Below are 23,144 nucleotides of genomic sequence, written 5' to 3'. Positions count from 1 at the left end.
ACAGATTGCCCAAAGAAGTGGTAAATAGTCCATCCCTGACAGTGTTCAAAGCCAGGCTGGTGGACCTAGATGATCTTAAGGTCCTTTACAACCCTAACTATTTGTTCTGGGTTCAGCAGTAGCAGTCATTTTTTCTCCTTGGTAGCTGGTGCAGTGCTGTGTTTTTGACTTTTGGCCTGGGAATGGCGCTGATAGCACCGATGCTTTTAGTTACTGCTCAAATGTTTTAGTCTGACCAAGGGCTTTCTGAGTCTCATGCTCTGCCAGGGAGGAGGGAAAGCCGGGAGAAAGCAAAGACAGGATACCTGACCCAAACTAACCAAAGAGGTATTCCATACCACAGCATGTCATGCCCAGGATGTAACTGGGAGTTACCTGGAAGGGTTAGGGCACTGCAGGGTTGGACAAGGTATCACCCGGTGCTCGGTCGGGCGGGGTGGGGTGAGTTATCGGTCATCTGGTGCTGAGGTGTTGTATTCTCTTCCCTTGTTATTTCCTTTATCATTGTTGTCATTGGTGGTAGCAGTAGTGATCTGTGTTATACCTTAGTTACTAAACTGTTCTTATCTCAACCCGTGGGAGTTGCATTCTTTTGATTCTCCTCCCTATCCCTCCATGAGCAGGGGGAGGGCAAGAAGAGGGGTGTGTGTTGGGGGGGGGGTGGTGGTGAGAGAGTGACTGCATGATTTATGGCTGACTGGGTTTAAACGACGACACTATTCTATGACTCTATGATTCTATGAAATATATTCCTTCCTGGGCTCTCCCTCGTCCACCAGCGCTGATCTGCTGTGTTCTCCACATCTCCTTTTCTAAGGCTTTCATAGAATCATAGGATCATTTAGGTTGGAAAAGATCATAGAGTCCAACTGCAAACTTAACACTGCCAAGGCCATCACTAAACCATGTCTCGTAAGTGCTGCATCTACACGTTTTAAGTACCTCCAGTGGTGGTGAGTAAACCACTTCCTTGGGCAGCTTGATCCAATGTTTCATAACCCTTTCAGTAAAGAAATTTTTCCTAATACCCAATCTAAACTTTCTGTGGTGCAATTGGAGGCCATTTCCTATTGACCTGTCCCTTGTTATTTGAGAGAAAAGACTGACACCCACCTTGCTACAACCTCCTCTCAGGTAGTTGCAGAGACCTATAAAGTCTACCCCCATCCTCGTCTTCTCCAGAGTAAACAACCCCAGTTCTATAAACTGTTCCTCATGATACTTGTAATCCAGACCCTTCACCCGCTTGTTACCCTTCTTTGGACATGCTCCAGCACCTCAATATCTTTCTTGTAATGAGGAGCCCAGAACTGAACACAGGATTCAAGGTGCAGCTAGCTGCTTCAGCTTGGATTAGCTCAAATAATTTGGGCAACCTGAAGATGTTTTTCTAGTCCTTCCTTTTCCTCTTATGTGCTTTCTCCCAGTGGGAATCCTCCTTGCAGGGCAGTACCACCTCTGACTCCACTAAAAGCTCTTCATTGGTGATTTACTGTCTGGAGAGGGAACAAAGCGAGATGTGGTCTCTTACCTGATTTGCATCTCTGCCATGTTTGCAGCTTGCTGAATGTTATTCAGATTTGGCCACCTTTTAAGTAAGTATAGGAGAGAGACTCTTACCGCATACTAACTCAGGAATATTAAGCAGAGTTGTCTGTAACTGCCAGGGTAATGACACTGGTCCAGACTTTGTTAGCCTGCTGTCTTGTGGGACAGTCAGGACTTCTAGTGACTGTTTTTGCTTACTGCCAAATTATCTTAATGGCTTCAGCTGCCAGTACTTCCCTATGTTCATACTCTTAACCATCTGAATAATCCAATTAATTTCCCTAGCATGCCTAAAACAAAGCCTGCATGAAACTGTTCAGAGAGAGTAATGTCAAAAGCCTTTACTAATGTTTTCTCCCAAATGTATTGCTTTTTTTGCAGCATATCTTATTTGACCCCTTATTTTCCAACAGTCCCTCAGCTTTATTATCCATGTATCTCTTCAAAATGACTGGTGGCAGAGACATGCAAATAGATCATTTAATTTCCCTGCAATGTCTTTATCCCCTTTAATTGTTCCCATTACTCCCTGGTACTCCACCGAGCCTTTTGATTCTCTCACAGCCTGCTTACGCCTCTTATAATTAAGTAATTTCTTCTTATTTATTTTTGTGTTATGCCTTTGGCTAATCTCTCCACCAAATCCCTCAGCTAAACCATCTTCATTTTTGTTTTACATTATTGTTCCCTACCACTAGCTTCTGTTGGGCTAACTTCCCATTTTCCAAAGGATATTTGAAGAGCCTCTTTTGTGGTACCTTTCCATTCAGCCAAGGCAGATAGGCACTCTCCCTCCTTCTTCCTTTTTGTCTTTCTGGAGCTTGTGCAAATCTTTTGTAACTCATTAGTGGCTCACTCCAGTAGGCTCCATGCTGAATCCTTATAGCACCCTACACATTTCCCTTTGTGTAATAGTAATTTATTTCACTATTTTTTTGTGTGAGAGAGGGTTAAACTGGTGGAGAGGGGTTTGGAGGAGGGAAGGGAATATTAAGCTAAGGAACAAAAGAGATGGACTAATAGAAAGTGGTTCTGTGTTCATACATAGAAAATGATTTGGATGCAAATCAGTCACACAGCTGAATGATTTGTCTCAAAGCCTCAAGATTAGGGAGCAGAGGGCTTCAGGCTCAAGTGGCACTCTTTCTGATTTCTATCCAGACCCTACATTCACAAAACAGCATGCCTGCAAACAGCCCACCTGGAAGATCTGTGTGCTGCTTTCATGTCTCCTTGTCCTCATCTGAAAAACGTCTTTATGTTCACTTAGAATTATTTCCTACACCATGTCTTAAAACTGCAAATACCTGTGGGATTGGGGAGGACTCTGGGCAGGGCACAGCCAAATCATTTACATACTAAGAAAACTGAGTGCCATATCTCCCAGGCAAATAATTTTACTGAAAGTACAGGTGGGTAATTGATTCATATAGTGGCAATTTATGTAGACACCCAAGTAAAGTCTGGAATTCCTCAGCATAGAGTCTAAGAAGATTTTGCATTCAGTCAAATAAAATCTTTCATTATGATTTAGAGTTTAAGCATATTACAGAAGGTGTCTTGTATGCACCGTTTTTATACAGCCCTTTGAAATCATTTTGTAAGTATCAGGGGTAGCAGAATCATGAATATGAGTTTGAATGGTCTATTAAGAAAACTTCTTCCCACAAATGAAGGATGAAAGTTTTCTTTATTACAGTGTGGCCTTCAGTAATAACAAGTGTTCAGTTCATTTTCGGGTTTGCAGCTGTGGAGTTAAATTGAGCTCTGGATTAGTCCACCTTCCCCAATCTAGCCAGAAAGCCAATCCATGAATGATGACATCATTGTGTGTTGATGTCACTAAGAGGGTAGAGAAGGCTGGCATGTGTGTGATGACACTTTTGGAGCCACTGTACAACCACTGGGAGCTTCTCTAGGGCAGTTCTTGTGGAAGGGTGACCCCCTTGAATAGGGATGCTGGGTTAGAGCCTGTAGGATATATTAAGTAGATAAGGTCTAGGGGTGCATTCACTTTTACCGTCACTGAAATCCTAGTAATCTGGTGCTGCTGTTTGAAAATCATCACCAGCTGCGTGATGGGTAATATATCCATATCATAGTTTTTTGAAATAAATTTAGACTAAACATAAATGTAATTTGCCAATCCAATCAGTATGCCCTCACCTTATGTTGCTAAGGAAATTACTTTCAGCTTGTCTGTTTAGCACAGTTTCCTCACAGGATTTGAAAAGGTCAACCTTGTCCTGTTACTGCAAATGAGAGAGGGGTAGTCTGGTACCCAGCAGCAAAAAAGTTAGATCTCTAAGCTCTGTGTGTTGCAAGTTGCTTCAGCAATTACACTTCAGAGGAGCTTCTAACTTTTGCAGAAAGGCACAGTTCAGAAACAGCTTTTTCAAAGGACCGTGTCTTTAGACAAAGACTCCACTCAAAACCTGATGAGAGAAAAGAGAAGAGAAAGAACAGGAAAACACTTCACTCAAGGCCAGGTCGGACAGAGCCTTGGGTGACATGGTTTAGTGGGAGGTGTCCCTGCCCGTGGCAGTGGGGTTGGAACTTGATGATCTTGAGGTCCCTTCCAACCTTAACTATTCTATGAGTCTATGATTCACCATTTACTTCTAATAGAAATCTCTCCTGTGTTGTTGCTGTTCAGGAAGAGGTCTTGATGGTGGAGAAATTTGCTTTGACTGCACATAGGTTTTTTCTCTCAGGCAGAATTTGAAAAACTGCCCTTGAAGGCTTCAATGACTTGTTTCAAATTAAAGAAAACAACAGAAGAGGATTAAATTAAAATCTCAATGGGAGAACATGGTGCGAACTTTCCCTGTAATAGAGCTCAGGCATCATCAAAATTTGAGAATTAGGCAGAAATAAAGCAGACTGCAAAAGCAATATGTTACAATCTCATTTTAGACAAGGTTAATCTGAACTTTCTGAAGCTTTCTTTTCTTGCTCCTCTCTTAAAGACTCTATTATTTGTAAATCATCTTAGTGAGAAGGACAGATCAGGAGACAGCCTGATTCAGCTTACTCAGGTGTGAATATGGAATTAGTCATTAAGTGTCCAACTCTTGCTTTTGTAAAATGCATGAGATAGAAGTAGAAAGAGGCCCAGGTTTCTCTGTACAGACTTCCACATGAAAGTAAAGCATTTCAGTATTTTCTTCACTGTCACTTTCTATCTCCTCCAGGGCCTCCTTCAGGGCTTTCTAATTATTCTCCCAGAGCTGAGGGAAGCCTTTCAGCCAGCCTACTGGGAGCTGCTAATTAATAAAGAGTTCCTATTTTGAGCGGATGCAGCTATTTTTTCTATTTCATTTGGTTTGCAGAAATAAGGCAACAATTAAAATTTATAGTGCAAAGCCCAGAATCATTCCCTTCACTCAAGCAGGAAGCCAAGGAACCTGGTTGTAACCATACCATTTATATTAATATGCCACTGATTTATTTCCTTTTCAAATTTTCCTGTTTCCTATAGAAAGAAAAGAAGGAAAACAAACAAACAAGCAGATTGGTAAAGTATATCCAAAAGAGCAGGGATTTAAACTGATAGCCTGAATGTTTCATGTCACCACAGACAAATATTTTCACGAAGTAGCTTAGCTAGAATCTATTGTAAGGAATGCCAGAAGAATTGAAACTATTTCATTCAGGGTTTATTTTATCCACCAGTGTGCAGGACTTATCACACCAAGCAGAAGGATGTGAGTTTCAGGGAAGGAGCTCTTTAGTGACACCTCTAAAATGACTCTCTTTTCAGGAGAACTCTACCAGAATAAATCCCTATCCCTCCCTCACACCTCATCCACAGCAAAGCTGAGTATCTTGAGGTTTGAAGATAACTGCAACCACTGATCACTTCTTTTTCTGCTTTGGCTTTAGGAACTCCTTCATAGATATCCTCCGGGCTATCCTGCTGTCCTTGGAAGTGCTCATTGAAGATCAGGAGCTTCAGATAAATGGCTTCATTCTAATTATAGATTGGAGCAACTTCTCCTTCAAGCAAGCCTCCAAGCTTACGCCATCTATCCTCAAACTGGCAATTGAAGGGCTACAGGTAGGTGGAGGTTAATACATGTACTTGCAACTCTTATTGCTGCAGACATTGATTTTTGCCTCATCAGGCAGTTGGCAGAGTGAAGGGTGGAGAAAATAATCCAGAATGCTTTAGTGTCCCATCCACTTTCAACATAGATTGATTTTCAGATGTTTCAGTTTGACTGTCTTCCACTTTTGTTTCAACTGTAAATTAGTGTAAGCAATATATGTGTTGCTTACTGCAGCATTAAAAGGAGGGTTAGGGATTTAAGGCTTAATCCATCAGAGAATTCAGGGTGATTAAAATCCAACAGCGTCTGCCTTCTGGAGTGTGCAGTCTACATGCAAGCACATCTGTATGCAGAGAGAGGGTGACAGAAGAAGAGAGTAGCTCCCTCAGCAGATGGAAGTGCGCTGTGTTCATGTGAGTGCATTTGAGTCGGACAAAAATAAGGGGAAGGGAGGACAGGCTTCCTGTTGTGCCCTCATTCTGACTGCCTTCATTTGTCACACAGGATCCTGCTACATTATGGTTCAGACTCTTCAGGGGCTGTGTATACACTTGTTGCTTGCAAATAAATAGGAGCAAGCTAAACCACGTGGTGTTACAGGGATAGGATGAAAATGAGGACCAGGTAGCTGGGGCCTGACAGGGTAAGCTGAGGGTGAGGGTAAGATGTGCTGCTCAGAGAACACTTCAGCCCTTTCCACTACAGCGTGAACCCATCTCTGCTGCTAGACCCAAGATGGATTCTTAGGTTTGAAGTAGTCTGACACAACCTTATTAATTTTTGGCATTTGATGGGATACAAAGATTATTTATGTTGGATGGACCTCTGGATATCATCTTGTCCACCTGCCTGCTCAAAGTGGGGCTGACATAGTCCTTGACCAGGTTTCTTAATGGCCACAAGTTTCATGTTGTAGCCGCATACTTAAAAGGAGAGATTATATAAGCTGTTGGGTTTATTATTTTCATTTTATTTTTAGTACTTTTCAGGTATCTTGCAGTCATAAATACCTCAGGAATAATCTTCCCTGGAGTATGTGCATTCTAAGTTTAATTTACAGACTAGAAAGAACAATTTATTCGACTAGTTTTTTGACTAACAAATTGTCTACAATTAGATAAGAATTGTCTCTACGTTGTGTTATTCAAAAATGAGGTAGAAAAATCTGCCAGCACTTTGAAACCTGTGTTCCCCTTTGTGGGGAATTTTTGTCTATTTAACAAATTAGAAAGTCAAGATGTGCAATTAGTCTCTAGGACAATACCTTATCTTCTCCTGTTGATACTATCACTTCATCTGCCTTCCTTCACAGAATAACATTCTGTGGTTGAAAAAACCCTCCAGTCAGAAAGAAGATAAGGCCAAGTGACATTCACAAGGAATGCAGGTTCCAGCAAGGTGTCCTTATGCCTGTCCAAATTTTGCACTTCCAGCTCTCTAGTAAGAGGCCAGTCCAGCTTACATCCCATCTGATTTCTGAACATGGCACTGCCAGGTTGTCTGCTTACATTTTCTTTGCAGTTCTCAGCATCAATATGTTTCTGGAAGTACCAAAGCTTGGGAGTACCAAAGCTGATTTTATGATTAATCATTAGCCTAACTTCCTGTGCTTGCAATTTAAGGAAGTTAGCTTGTTGTTGGTGGGTGGGCATTTAATTTAATTTTAAGTTACTGTTTTCTTCTCTGTGATAAATAGAAATATAACTCTCTCTCTAAAAAGTACAGACTGGGATAATGTGCCCTAGATTTTCTAACCACTGGCTGGCTTGAAGAGCTGTAGGAGTTGTGAATGCTGTACTCCCATTTGGCAGGTATAGAGAAGCAAGTCATTCATGATTATAAAGCTCATATTTAGCAAACAATATTGGTGTTGGTTTATATTAGGGGTGAGTATTTTTGGCTCCCATAATTGCTGTTGAAATACCTTCATTAAGACTTCTTTGTATTATTATTTTAAAAGAACTACTGCTATCCTAATGTAAAATTAATGTAAAATGTTGAAATGCAAGCAAGACCTGCACACAGGAAAGGAAGAGTCACAATATGAGTTGCATTGGAGGTCACTGGAAGCAAAAATGTCAGGTTCTACTCTCATGAGATGATGATGTCTGAAAAAAAAAGGAGATTGATTTAGTTCCTTATTATTTCTCACAGCTAAGGCACTGTGCATATACAGATCTTCAGACAGGCAGATTATATGACTGTCCCAGTCCTCCTTTCTAAGGAAAGATTTTGGGTCATATTAAGTCCTGTGTGAGTCTGGTGAAGAGGATGGTATGAAAATAATTCTCTCTTACAATTTCTAGTGGAGTTGAACCCTTATCTTCACATGTTGGTATCTGACCCAGGAACTTCTAGTCTCTCTGAATGTAACAGTAATTGTAATGTCATAGTTGAACCATTTTCCCATAGCTTTGTTTAGCTCTCATCTGATTCAGTGTCTCAGAACTTAATTTTCTGAAATATAGAACTGCTAAAAAATAAACAGTAGTGTATTAGAAAATTTAAATTTATGCATTTGGGTTTTCTTTTTACCTTACTTTCAAATTGCTTTAAACCAATTAATATATTGGCAGCTCATTTTTTGCATTTGTATTTAATTTAATTTTTATCCTCAAATTGCTCCTGTAGTACATTATCACCAAGTACAGAGAACAAACATTACACAGGTGCATATTTTAATTCATCCTGTGTTGTAAGACCAGCACTAAGCAAATCTAATAGACTTGTCTGTAGAGATTAATATGTTGTGATTATATAAGATGCTTAGTTCCAAACACTGTATAGTCTGTAAATGCTCAGAGAGATGAAGTACGAATTACATCACCATGTGGCTGAAAGCGTATTTGCTTAATACTACTCTTTATTCTGTTTGGATTTCTGTATATATATAGCATCACACAAGATAGGTCATTATAACTATGCTGTTTTTCAGTTATGTTGTTTAATCATCTAAAAGTAGCCTTATGTCTCCACTTTAGATGAAAGCTGTGCAGATGCAAAACAAGTATTTGTACAGCATGGCAATTCACATTATGCCACAGCAGTGCAAGAACAAATGTTTTCGTAGTGACTAAACTATCTCTGACTACTGAGCTCTTTTATCACAAGACAGTTGCTACTGTATGCTTTGAGCTCATACCATACTCCTTCCTACACTGTATTGATCTTTTGAGTTTTAACACACTAAAGAAAAAATTATCGTGTGGATGGAAAGGTGGAGAAAGACATATATAAAAGCAATCTATTTTGCCAATAACTTAATGACTTTTAGCTTCTGATCCTTATTTTTTAATGTGAACAGATTTTCCCATTCACAGTGTATTTCTCCCCTCTGTTCTCTTCATCTGTGAAGTTACACTTCTCTGTATCATGCCGATCTTATAATTATTTTATGATGGCAGTCAAAATTTAATCATGGCTTAAGAGACTAGCAAGATGACTACAGACAAACAAGTTAACAAGACTAACAAGTTAAGAAGAGACTGATCATTTGACATTTTATATAACAGTTTAGAAGCATCAAAGTCTAATGGCAAAGGTAAGAAACCCATGTTCCAATTTTGAAGCAGGTAAAGCATATAAAAATGGTCCCTTCTTAGTATGCAAGATGTTTATTACTGACCACTGCATTTGATGACCTCTAATAAACATGGGAATTAGGGCTGAAGTGTAAGAAGTATTACAGGAAACATAGCCTGGGTGTCCAGTGAAGTCCAGACTATTTTTATTAATGCTAGCTGGTTTTTTTTCAGAAGATATAGTTGCTTTGCCTCCAGACAGGACTTTTCATTGTAGGGTGAATACAGAATACCAGTGAATACAGAAAAATGCTGTTTGCTTCTGCTTTATCCAAAGCAGAATATATACAGACCTACGTCCGGCAGTCTGTGTACATGCATGCACATATCAATTTAGAAATTCCCCCACCTAGCACTATGGGTTGAAATGCAACAACTTCTTCAACAGCATCCAGAAATAGTTCAAAACTTTCAAAACAGCATGAGGGCTGATCTCTCCTGCCATTGCTTTGGTGAAAACAAAGCCAGAAGGCCACTGTCTACCAAGACCCAGCTGAGTGGCTTATGGCCCAAATCAGTAAACTGGATTCGAAACTGAACTGAAGATCAGGTTTGCACTGCAGCATACCTAGTACTACCTTAGGTAAAGTCTAACTTGCCCAGGGCTTTCTCAAGGTACTAAAACAAGAAGTAGGGTGAATGGTTATATCCTGGGCATATTCTTTCTTTCTCTGATAATTCTGTAACATGCAGCTGTACTCACATATGCAAGGACAGTGAGTCTTAAAAAAAAGCCTTACACCTTCTTTGTAACAATGATGAATCACTGCAGGAGTGATCTTAGGGTTCAACAGGGCTTTGATTCAAATTTCACAATCATTGCAGCAAATAGCATTAACAACACTGAATAACCAAGATCTGCAGACAGGAATTTGTCCCTAGATTTCCACTGCAAATAACTTGACAGAATTTATGTCCATTAGGGATCCATTAAAGTTCTTTTATTTTTTTTTTTAATTACCTTCAGTTTATCATCATCCAGTGAAAATTTGAAATGGTATTTCTCGAAGGAGAAGAAAATGGAAAGAAATCAATGATTTTTGACTTAAAAACACCTTAATCAGATACTGCTACTGATAAAATTCTTATGAGAAAAAAAAAAAATCAAATAAAGGAAACCGTGTAAGCTTCTCTTAGAAAATTGTTCAAAGTACATTTGTCCAGAATAGCTCCGATGCTGAGATCAAGCCAGCTAATCAAGCTAACAGGGTTTTTTGACATTATTGGAGGTATCCCATTTCAAAATCTGAAATGAGATACCACATTATGAGCAATAAGTTTAAAAGTTGTTTTGGGGTTTTTATTCTTCTTAGTTTTGCTTTTGTGTATTTTTTTTTATTTTCTTCCCACTGTAATTATGTGGGATTGAGAAACAATGTCAGTTAAATTATAGCAGCAGATTATTTGTCTCTTGGCACTGTATTATACAATCAAATATTTTTCTTGTGCTTCAGAAGGAAGAGCCAATATAAAAATTATGCTCAAAATGCAGGCTATAACGTAAGGCTTGAAGGAAAAAAGTGTAATCCAATATTATATCAAAGTGTAATTTTCTGTGGCTGTTTCTTTTTCCAAATTTTAAATGAAAGATATGAGCTTTCAGAGCTGATAAAGTTTTTCAGTGGAAAATATCTTTTTCTGGAACAACGGCTTTCTTTTAGAATAAAAGTATTATGGTGAAATATATTCCCAAAATTTCCTTGGGAAAAAAAAAAAAAAGTCTGGAAATGTGCTTGTTTCCAAAATTTTCATCTGGAAATCTAAATACTTAATATTCCATTCTATTATAGCTAGTAAGAAGCACTTGACTTCTGTCTTAATTGTTAGAATTTCTTGCTTTTTCAAAGTTGAAATCGAGCTGAGGTAATGGAACACATTTCAGATCAGCATAACCTGGGTTGATTGGTATGATCAAATCTTTGTTACGGTCAAACTGTGGATCGGAACAGAGCCCAGACAGTCCCTGTGCATCTGGAGACTTTGCAAACTTGGTCTTTCCTTCACCAGCCTGGACCATGGGGCAAGGAACTGACTCTTCTTTCCTTGTTTAAACACATTTGTACTCTGAAACCTCAGGTAGATGTGATCGCTTTGACTTAGTACTTCCAGTTGAACTCTTTGTCATGTGAAGGATGCAGGATATAAGATGCAGTAGAATAAGGTACAACCATTCTTTACATAGAATGTCTGAACATACTACTATCATCATTACTTGAAAATGTAAAGTGAGTAAAAATCCACTTTATAACAAACTGAAGAACACTCTAAAGGACACTATTCTAGCTCAGCCTTTCTGTAGAAACCTGTAGTATAGGGAGAATTCTACCTGTGTTATAAATATCCTATGATGCTGTTATGTCTCATCAGGTATTTATAACAGGTCATATTAACAGAAAGAGAGCTCTCTGTCATTGTCTACAGAAGGCAGAACAGATCAAATTTTTAGAAATAGAAGCGAGGCAAGTAAAACCACATATAGGCACATCTACACACCGATCTGGACAAGGACAAGTGAAAAAATGCTAGCACCTAGTGTAAAAAGCCCCTCAGTGTAGACCCTACCGCTGTTTATCTCTGGGAGACTAAATGTAGACTCAAAAGTCACTCATTCATTGCTTTGAGTGCTTCTCAGTCTTTTATGTTGAAAATCTTGAAATACAGAATCAGCAGACAGCTGAGGCCAGTTGCTGGAGTGGTATAACTGGCTGGGGCTCTGTGCACATCTGCAGAGTAATACTGATTTATGACAACTGAGAATTGGTCCCTCTTTCCCTTCCCCTGTTAGAAAGAAACCTACTTGAAGGCAGATTTTATGTCTAGAATTTAAAGATATGTAAAAGATTAAGAGAGTATTGATGTTTTGAATTTTGTGCAAAAGCCTTTCCATTATCTTTCCCAGGACAGGGAAACTGAAGAGAAAGGGATATTCTAGGCTGGGTTCTTGAGGGTAGATAATTGTTTCTTTAGTAGTGGTCTACCAGAAGACAGGCAATTTCCTCAGAATATAAAAGCATGTGTGTTGCTGTCCTGTGTCATAATCATTGTGTGTTGATAAGACCAAAAGGTGTATTATAGCTTCCCAAACTAAAGTCCCTGCTAATAACTATAGAAGATCTGCTAATAACTCAAGTTTATGCTCATAGAGGCAAGATTATCTGAAAAACATGGGTTTACTTGCAGACGGGGACAAATCAGGTCTGTGAAGAAAATAGAGAACTCCTTCCAATAAGAATGATTTAAGTGTTTCTAAAAAGAGACAGCCTCAAGATCTAATGATGTTCAGCATCTGAAAGTGGCTAAAGATCAGAATTTAACAGATGCTGTAAAATGCAGTGGGATACTCTTCTTCCCAAACGTCTTCAGCAAAAAACTTCCTTGATTTCAAATTCACTACTTGTAAGAGATGTAAGTCTGCACATTTACACAGATATTGGGATTAAACCATTTGCAGTATATATACAGAAAGAGCATACCAGTTTTTTTCCATTACAGGTTGTCTCAAAAGTTCCCAAATCTGTTCTGTAGTTATTTGTTTCCTCAATATTGTAATGTGCTCCATCTTGGAGACTTCTGTTGAACTGCTGAACACGAAGTCACAGCTAAAGATGGGCACTTAGTATCCATTGGAAGAAGGTCAGTTTGAATCATTCCATAATTGCTCATGCTATCTGTCTCCAACAGCTGTTGTGATATGTAGAGTGAGCACTTTGAGCTGTCAGTGAGGGTGCCTTTGAAATTATAGGAGACAAGAAAAGGGATTGGCTCATTATATATAAAATAAAAGTAGATAAACAGACTTTGCTGTCTGCAAGAGAAAGCCTATGCTCATTGTGTGCCTATCATCTCTAGGGATTTGACTGGAACAAAGAAAAAGAAAAGCATAGTAGCTGTAGACTTGCACTTGTCACTTGAAAATTGGAATTAGCTGCATAGTAAAATTGATCAGCCCAGTCATGTTTGCCAGTTGGAGGGCTTTGGGGCTTTTGGCTGTGAGTAAAGGATAAGCTGCAATGTGGACAGCATGAGAGGCTGGATATGTTAAGTGGAATGTCTTTTTTTAATGCCAGTTATTGTATTTCAGTAAAGATCTCACTGAGTTGTTGAGTTAGACAAGAAGAAAAGAAAAAGTTTATTGCAATAAGTCTTCTTAGAACAGAAAGCAGCTGTTTCTTACTGGTAGCCAGCAAAAAGGCAGCTATAGCTAAAACCAGTCATCTTTGAACCCTCCCACCAGCAGATGTGTAAATAGCTCATGTTGTATCATAAAATGTGAGCGTGGCCAAATGTACGTGCATTAATTTACATTATTCCTGTCCTCTTTAGTTTTGCAGAACTTCAGGAGTGATGCATCTGCAATAATTATGTAATTTCTTTTACAACCCGAAGAGCCTTTTCCTTTTTAGCACAGAAACTGAGTGAAAGCTTCCTGAAGAGTGTGTGTACTACAGATACCTTCTTGCTATGAGAAACATATAAAGTAATTATGTAAAAATATTAAAAGACCATATTTACAAGACCAGACCAAAAAGATACAGTAGTGACTTTTCAGTGAGACTTATGTGTCAACAGAGGTGGAATGGGTACTATTTTGTTTGTGATGTGAGGCAGTGCTAGAGGTACCTGTGGCTAGGGAGATGAAGGCAGGTCGCAGCAAGAGTAGGAGTGATTATGTTCCTGTACACTGTGCTATGCAGCACGGATTATCTCCTGAGCACAGGCAGGGAAGGTCTTGGCACTGTCTGAGAGAGGGCTCATGCTGAAGCAGTGAAATTTAAGCCCACTGAGAAAACAGCTGTGACAGTGTAAGACCAGTTATCCCTTTACACAGCCTCCTTTTTAGCACACACCTTCAAGAGTGTGCTGCATCAGTGGAACTGGCTGTGGTCTCTGCTGTGCAAGAGCAAGCAGCTCAGCTTGTGCGAATGCAGGAGAGGGCTCTGGCCAGGACTCTGTGTCCACACTGTCCACTTTGCTGCTCAAGGCAAGGTCATAATTTCTGATGCAAGTTTTTAACAAAGAGCTACAGACAGTAACATTTTTAAATTGTGCATAACGACAATGACTGAGAAATGTTTGCCTTATTCTTTGACTCCTGTTACGTACAGAAAACCAGGACTTTTCTACCACAGCAATTCTCTTGAAAACCTCTATTATTGTTATTTCCTTCTAAACAAAGTAACTTATAAATTCCTTAATACTTTGTATGGTCAAATGTATTTCTATGGTCAGTAGGTTTATGATCCGTATGGTCAAAGAGGAGTACAATGTTTACAATGTTTGAGGTGAAATTCCAACTGATGTGAATAGGATTTTGCCATTGTCTTGAGGGAGCCTGTAATTCCAACCCTAATACACCATGGTAGGAAGTGATTTTCCACTTTGTAAGTTTTCCAGGCATGCAGAAAATCGCCCTCAACATCCAAGCACTTTCTGGAAATTTTGCACATCAACTTAAACTTTTTGTCTGGTGATCTTGAAGCATTCAAACATTTTGTTCTCAAGCATTTTTGTGTCTCTTCTTAACTGTGTAGAGCTTAACACTTGAAACAAGCATTCCTGAATAGCAGGGGTTCCTTGATGCAAAAATGTCAACATGAAACATCTCAGTCTTCCAAGGAAAGATGAAAACATCGAGTGAAAAATTCATCCTACTTCCTTCTCCCCTCCTCTCTACCCCTTGCCCCCTCCTAAGCTTTGATTCCAACAAATGGACATTTTCAGAGGAAAAAAGAATTTTAGTGGAAATTCCTCCAGAGGCTGTACTGCCCTGTAATTCAAACCTTCCTATGATTCTTTCAGGATGTGTTTTACATCTCTTTCTGGTAGACATGTATTAGCCCTTTTGAATGTGCATTCTACTTTTCATTCTGAGCACATTCCCACTGTTTCAAACTGTTTACAGAAGAACCAGCCTAAAGCATGGCTGAGGTGTAATAAAAATAATTTCCATTTCAGAAGAGGCTTTCTGATCAACTCCAATCTATATGCAATGAAAATGCAGCTAGGGAAAAAGCATAGCTAACACAAATAATTAAAATGCAAATATTCTACAAATAACAGGTACATTTGGAATGTCATCAAGTTGACAGTTTTTCAGAACAAAGGCAGAAGCATGAATATATACGTGATAAGTGAAATACTTGGCTGGTGTTTAAGAATTATGGATGATAACAGCAGAACTTTCAATAAACCAAAAATAGAGTTCAGGCTTGCCTAGGCTTATAGGTTAATATAAATCCTATTTTTCTGTTTTCCAAGAGAATTTAGGAACATCTTTGGATCAGTAGAAGTGTTCTCAGTAGCATGTGTGCTCAATTTCTGGAAGAGATGGTTTCTGGTGGGTTGGTGGGAATGCTTATGTAAATGGACATCTGCAGTAGTTACAAAGAGTCCTACTCTAACTTCTGTGTGAAGTTTCATGAAGAGTACCTCCAACAATCCTAACTTTATTTGGTTCCTTTTAGAAATACAGAGAACCTGAATTTAAAAGTTTGTCTGGAAATAACCTCTCCTCAGCATAGCACAGAAAGCATTAACCTCCTTGTGATGGTCCTTTCCTTTATCGCATCATTTGATATCAGTTATCAAACTGTGAGGAAAAGTGCAAGTGGACACTCCTAAAGAGATAAGGATTCCTGAATCTGTACTGTAATTTAAATTAATGAATTGGTACAGATAAAGATTCTGACTTAATCTATGTAAGTGGGTTTCTGCTAACACTGGAAACAACATCTACTACTCATTCTCTCTGGGAAAAAAAAAAGTTTTCTAACTATGCCAAAAAATTACCTTCCATTTTTTCAGACAAATTATGAATTTTTTATCAAAAAGAGAACATCTGCACTCAAAACCAATCAGGCAAACTTCAGTTTCTGTTGTTGGGCACTATGCCTAATCTGAGTCAACGATCACTGCAGCATGGAGACTGTAGTCATTTGGCATCATGTGTGCAAGAGCCACTTGGACAACCAGATTTAGAAAGGACTAAGGAAGCAGAAAACAGCCAAGCTGCAGTCCTGGTCCTGCTGCAGCAGAATCTCTGCAACTAAGCTTTCTTTATGAAAAGTCAACATTTTCAATAAAAAGGCTACAACTTTTCACACAGAAATAAATAAATAGTTTGGCTGGAAGAGCTGTCTCTTGTTGAAACTGAGAGAAACTTGGTTTCTCTGCAAGATTCTACCTTACACTTAATAGTTTTATCACCCCACATACTCCTACCCAGTCTCTGCCATGGATATGTGAGTTCAAATGGAGCTCTGGTCATCTAATAATAATTGCTGTTCATAGCAGAACTACTGCAAATATTAGATTTGTTCAACCACAGCCATCAGATCAGCTGGCCATTATCTAGGTTTTTCCACTTCCCAACCTCCATGCTCTTTCTCTGTATTTGATATTGCTTTCTCCTCTAAATATTAAAAGATGCATAAAGCTGTGAGGTAAACCAGGTGTGCAAGGTGTGCGTTTTGTGGTGCTGAGCTCACATGGTTTACACCATTAGATGTTCAAACACACAAAATTTAATTAACTATTCAAGAAATTTCCCTCTTTCAATTTGTTATACATGCCTGAGTGAATGTTAATGGGGTCACATAGCTCTTTGAACTGCTGCTGACAGAACAATAAAGAGTTCCTGTGGTTTTCAAGAAACAGCACAGTATAATTTTGCTTGCTTTGCAAGGGCATTTCTTAATGATATCATTATACACTCTAAACTCCTGGTCCACTCTCAGAAACTCACAACACTTCAAATGACATGTTACCTTCTCTTCTCCCTGGGAGAATTGAATCTCAATTATAATTTATAATGTGTTACTTACTCAGTGAATATTCTTTTCCTGTGCCTCTGAGAGGTGCCAGCTCTGGTATTTTAATGAAGCACCCCCGTTTTATAGCCTCTCTCCTTAAAAACTGGAACAACAGCATTTAAAGGGCTAGACCTCTTATCCAGTTTGCTGAGTAAAGAACGGAATAAATTCCGTTTGAATTGTCTTAAGAGGCAATGAAAATAACTTAGATTTGTCTCTAGTCTAGAGAGAAGTTATGCCTGAGCAATATTGCCTGGGAATGTAGAAATAACCTTAACAAATTCCTGCCATCTGTAATAAAATAAATTTAAATATTTGAAATATTTTACTTTTACTGTTTACACAATTTTGAGTTCTGTTTGTTTTTTTTTTTTATTTGTTTGGGGTTTTCTTTTGGTTGATTTGGGTTTTTTTTTTCAAATATATTCTAGGCAAAAAAAAAAACCAAACCAAACCAAAACAAAAATAATTGAGCGCTGTGATTAGCTTGAGTAGATTTATTTGGTATCTGCCTCTAAGGATGTCCCAGGTTTGTGCGCAGGAAAAAAAAACAAACAAAAACCCCACAAACCTTTGTAGTACTGCATTCCTTTTCTTTGAAGCTAATGCAGAAAGTACACCTGTAGGATTCCAGATATAGGCTAAAAGAAAAAAACAAAAAGAGGAAATAAATAATCTTGTATGCTTATAGGAGATTTTGAATTAGTCCTCTGTGCTGACTTTCCTAAATTTGAAATTACAATTAATTTCATTACAATAAATTACAGTACAAATTCTGTAATAATATCAGAACATGATTGTCAGAAATATGCTTTTAACAGCAGAGCGTTTTGTTGGGCTTGCACGTGATTGGAAATAAGTACCTAACTTCAGTGTGCATCTATACAGTTAGTTGTCAGGCTGCAGTTTTCCCTCAGCAGCAGTGATCTCAGACACTGGGTCTCCTCAGATTGCCCCAGACCAGTCAGGAAGTACCCATGCCACTGACATGAACAGGGGCAACTGATCAAAGATTTCAGTGTAGTGAATCTCCAAGTATGTTACCACTATTGTTAGCGTCTCTGTATAACCACAAGCGAAAATCAATGTCTCCCTTGTTTTATGTGTATTTGGGAGGTTGTATCCAAGCCCAGAGAGCAACTTCATGCCACCACTCCCTAGACCCTCGAGGCTGTGCTTTCAAGGCAAAAACCTCTTTGAATCTGGGCTGGTTGGCATACTAAAAGAAGATGTGAAATAAGTCTTGGCAGGAACATATCACTAAAGATGAAATGTCTGTTGATTTTTGTGTGTATTTCATCCTTTTGAGAAACCTGCCACCTCGGTAGGGAGCAGCCTTGGAAGATGTGACAAAGGTAAACCCTTCTGATTTTCTTTGCTATTCAACTGTTGTAGCATGTGAAGCAAATCTTGCACCCTTTAAATATTTCAAAATACTGTTTGTACATGCTACATGTAGCAAACCAACAACTTTAAATTATCTTTTTGTTTTGATCTGTTTTTCTGCCCTTTCAGTCAAGAGCTGACATTTCCCTAGCATTTCTCCAATTGCTAATGCACAGCAGTGCTTTAAAAGCTGAAGAACTTTTACACTGCCATGATGGTAGAACAGCTAGTGCCATATCTGTCTTCTGTCTTTTCTTTTGTCTTCTATTGTTTTATCCCTCCACACCCCCCCCCCCCCCCCCCCCCCCGGATATCAGAATTATGTGAATGATCTCAGCACCACATGTTACACATTGAAAAGTTTGTATTCAGGAGGTAGTACTGGAAGGACATTTACAATCATTTGCTTTGTTAAATATAACAGAAAACATGCCATTTCACTGTTTCTTTTGTTGCCATATCTCCCACATTCTTTGCGTCAGATTATATTTAATACTTTTACTATCTTTAAGAGCTTTATAAGAGTTGTAATGTGTGGGGGGGTAGAAGGGGTCGTCATATTTTCATACTAGACACATTTCCAGGCCTGGTGTACTACCAGAACACGCTGAGGTGCTATAGGAACACAAACAGAGCTCCACAAAACCCCGTTCATTTCCGCACTGCAGCAAGAACTAAAATAAAAATGGGGACAAATTAAATAAAACTGGATTTGGCCTTTAAAATACAACTGATTTTTTTTATATCCTGGGGTTGCAGGCAGAGAAGCAATAAATATATTTGGGCTCGTGAAACAATAGCAATACCAAGGGGGATGTGACACCCCCAAGAAGTCCAGTTGATGGTGCGTTTAAAAGCTAGATCCAGCAAAACCAAAGCTTTGAATGTGAATTCGTGGCAAAACCCTTCTCTGTCGCCTTGATGTTAATAGCAGGGCAGTAATAACTGAAGTCTGGGAACTATTGCTCTAAAAAACTAAAGGACCATGAGGCTGATACTTTGCTTCTGTCATCACTAGCACAAGGACAAGGGGCTAACAAATGAAGCTACCAGGAGCCAGGTTTGGAACAAATGAAAGAAAGCAACACTTCCTGTAGTGCCCTGTAGACCTGCAAGTCCTTGTCTTGAAGGATATGTGGATGCCACATAGTTTCAAGAGACACTGGACAGGTTATTTTGAGAGAAATCCAGTTTGGGTGACTAAGAGGATAGAAATCATATCTGAATCTAAAAGCTGAGAATAACTGAAGGCTGAGACCATGTTGAATGAAGACATGCTTACCTGTCATTCAGGCTTACATATTCCTCCTCTTCCTCAGCAGCTGTATAGGATGAAGACATGCTTACCTGTCAGTCAGGTTTACATATTCCTCCTCTCCCTCAGCAGCTGTATAGGATAGGTGGTCTGGAGGAAGGATACAAGGCCAGGTGGGTCTTTGGCCTGGCTGCATGGCTGCCTACTGCTCCAGAAGCAGCAAATTTTGCATCTGTCCTCAGTGATTCCTTCAAGTACTGCCTAGTTATGGTAACAGTTTTAAAAAATTTGCCCCCAAGAGTCCAAAGACACTAAGCAAAAATGGCCCTAAATTTTCCGCTGGCATACAACCAGTACAATTAGGATAGTGGGCTGCAGTCATGGCTCAGGAACAGTCCTTGGCGCTGTAGGACTTGCTTCTCCTCTTGTCAGTGCAACTCAGCAGTGTCAGGATGAGCATTACTGATTTATACTGAAATTCATGAAAACAGATTTGTATTGATCCCTGTGAATATAGAAACGACAGTTTGCTCAGCCAGTGGCTCTGTTAGCGATGTCACTGGCAGAACAGCAGATACATTTTTCCTTCAAACACTATTTATCTTTAAATATCTAGCATGAGAGAGGAATTTATAAATACAATCTTCAATGTTTACTAAGTAAGTAAAGATCTGATTTTGTTCAATATGATTAAAATGAGCAACCAACCCACCACCATCTCTCCCTGATCATCCTGAAAAGAGAGAAAAACCACATCCCAGAATGAAATAAAAATGTCTGAGCCAATGTCGTGTAAGACAATAAGAAATCATTAGACGTGTACTGCCCACTCTTTCTCCCTCACCCCCCAAACCACAGGTTTCATTTTGAAATAAATCTGTACTTGGAGGCATCAGTAGCTATTTCCATTTATTTTCCACTTCAGTGATATGTAAAGCTGCAGTTCTGATATAGCATGCCAAATACCTCCGTTGATTTACATAAAAGGTACACAAGAGGAAGAAATATTTGCCTGAAGGATAAAAATAAACATATTCAAGCAAAAAAAAGATGCTAGTAAAAATGTAGTGAATTATGAAATTTAGTGGAAAGCTGACTGTATGTCTCCCTGTGCTTATCTAAGCATGACCTCCGCAGTGTTTGGTGGATCAGAAGCACAGAACATTCAGCTGTTCCTATTGATCCATCACCTGCTCCTAACCAGCACTGTTGCCCTCCTGGTGGGCTGACTAAGGTGGGTGAGGGCAGGAGCTGCTGAATTGAAAGTCTGTTTCCCTTCTCGTGATGCTGAAGTGAGCATTGCTGGTGGGAAGAGCAGAGAATCACAGAGCCTCTTTCTCCACCCTCTGAAGGAAACCACCCCTCATGCTGTGCTGGGGCCAGGTGAAGCAGTTTCCTCTGGAAATATCCAAAACCCCCACACTCCTCCTCTCTTTTATCTCCTTAATACCATGATTTATTTTTTTAGTGGAGATATAAGTGCAAACTGAAAATTTAAGACTCTTCCTTTGCATCTGCAGTCTAGGTTTTGAGTCTCTGAGGTACATTCAGTTAATGTCTTCAGGATTTTGTCTGCTGCCAAGAAGGCTAGAACCACTTTCTTTTCATTTTAATTTTAATGAAAACTCAGCTTTAAAGCAATACCACGGGAACAGCAGCTTGGGCTTTAAGGGAATCTTTGAAAATCGCAATGTGATTGATTGCCAGCGCTGCTTCTGTGTCTCCACAAAACAGGAGGTTTACATATACTCTCACTCCCTTGCAAGGCTCACTTGTGACCTGGCTGCTGCTGCTGCCCTTACAGAATAGACAGCTGTGTTGAATATGGTTGTGATGGCAGTAGAACGGTTTGGCTGGATGGAGGAGGAGGGATGAATGAAAAGGTACAACCTCTCTGAGCCAGATGACACATAGCATCTGTTGCACTAAGCAAGGTTTGGTGAGCAGCTCCAACACCTCCTTCCTCACCAAGTCCACATCTAAATGTTTTCCCTGGAAATACTGTTTATTTTCAGCTAAAATGATTAATTACAAAAGACCACCTCCCTCTTCCTTTGGATACAGTCAAAAGAATTCTTTGTGGTGTAGAAGATGCACAGAGAAACTCTAATTACTTAATTTTGCACAGTAACAATGTGGGATCTTTTTTTGCTCAGAGTGAAAGGATGATATTTGAGAAATCATATTCTTCCCCTTCAAATCAGAGTAATGAGGTTTACCTTGAGGCTGAAGTGCTATGTTGTCATTTGTTCCCACTAGCACTGCAGAATCAAGCCAGACAGGAGACAGCAAGCTTGATTTTACTACCACTTCACACCCCTGAACTCCCATGAAGTGGGGATGAGTGAGGAAAAGCCTACCGTTATTGCTGATTCCAGGTTTTAGCTAGAAACGCACCTCCCTCTACCTCCCCATCTTGTCCATTGCAAAATGGCCACAGTTTGATTTGGAGACCATAAATTCAGAAAATTATTTCAGTGATATTAGAGCCCTTAATCGAGTTGTCAGAAGACCAGTTCTGACCAGGAAACAGGTCTCTACTTAGTGATGTGTGCTATCAACTACAGCGTCTCCTCTAGGAGTGCAGTAGATCTTCCACTTTCTGAGATATGTTAGAGAAGGCTTGATGGTTTTTTTTCACATTGTGGGCTATCCCTAGCTGCATTTACTGGGACAGTTTGCAGCAATCACCTGCTGAAGATTTAGTGGCTTTTGCTAAAGAATAGCTCAAACCAGATTTCCGGCTTGCTTCATTCTAGCCTTTAAAGTTCTGCATGGCTGCAAAATGGGGACTCCTATTTGTCCCATTCCCTTGTACCTTGATTTTTGTTCATCTTTTTAACACTGGCTGCAGCGTGAGGCTGGGAAGCAAATTAACATGTACAGTTTACAAGGAAGCACACATGTTCCTGTACTGAAACAATGAGGTTTGAATAGGAAAAGGTCTAAATAAGGCACCTAGCAGGGTTTTGTTATTCAGGTTGTCCTTATGCCTCTTCACCCAGGTATTTAATCACAAAAAATGGATGAACAGAGAGTGCTGATCCATACCTGTATGCATCACAGAGCCTTGCAGGAATTAGCACACTATAAATGAAGGAGAATGAAGTGTTTTTTTTCAAAGGTGAAAACAGGTTTAATAAAGTGATTAATTAAACAGCCTCCTACATTCTGATTGCAATGAGAAATCTCAATGGAAAAAGAGTGGTTCAGTGAGAATGAAGCAACTAACACTACTCCCTCCAAGAGGATGGAAGAACGGATAAGCACAATAGAGGCAACACCCCTGGTGCAAGTGGATAGTAAAAAAAAAGTTTGAATTTGGTGGAAAGTGACTGTGTGTCATCAAGGATTGGTAGTGAGTTTTTTTTGTACTATGCTTTATATTCAACCCATGATGGTTTTAAAGACTGCTGCAAAAGGAGATGAATTTTTGCTGATGCAGCAGTCTGTCAGCAGGCAGCTGGGCTTCAGGGCACTCAGTCAATGGTACTGCAATTATTTACAAAGA

The 23,144-nt window shown here is 39.3% G+C and overlaps 1 protein-coding gene across 1 annotated transcript in view; it reads left to right on the top strand.

The window, feature by feature from the left end:
• CLVS1 (clavesin 1) overlaps window positions 1–23,144 on the top strand; it is a 101,851-nt gene that overhangs the window by 31,753 nt on the left and 46,954 nt on the right. The window contains exon 3 of the mRNA XM_061448403.1: window positions 5,434–5,608. Coding sequence (XP_061304387.1) covers window positions 5,434–5,608 — 175 coding nt within the window. The remainder of the gene's footprint in view (window positions 1–5,433; window positions 5,609–23,144) is intronic.

The sequence above is a fragment of the Pezoporus flaviventris genome, unplaced genomic scaffold, assembly GCF_033815535.1.
Source record: "Pezoporus flaviventris isolate CSIRO_AGI_PZ_B2104156 unplaced genomic scaffold, CSIRO_AGI_Pfla_v1 ptg000007l, whole genome shotgun sequence".
In the NCBI taxonomy this organism is placed as follows: domain Eukaryota; kingdom Metazoa; phylum Chordata; class Aves; order Psittaciformes; family Psittacidae; genus Pezoporus; species Pezoporus flaviventris.
The sequence above is the reverse complement of the archived record's forward strand: the minus strand, read 5'-3'. Positions and strand labels throughout refer to the sequence as shown.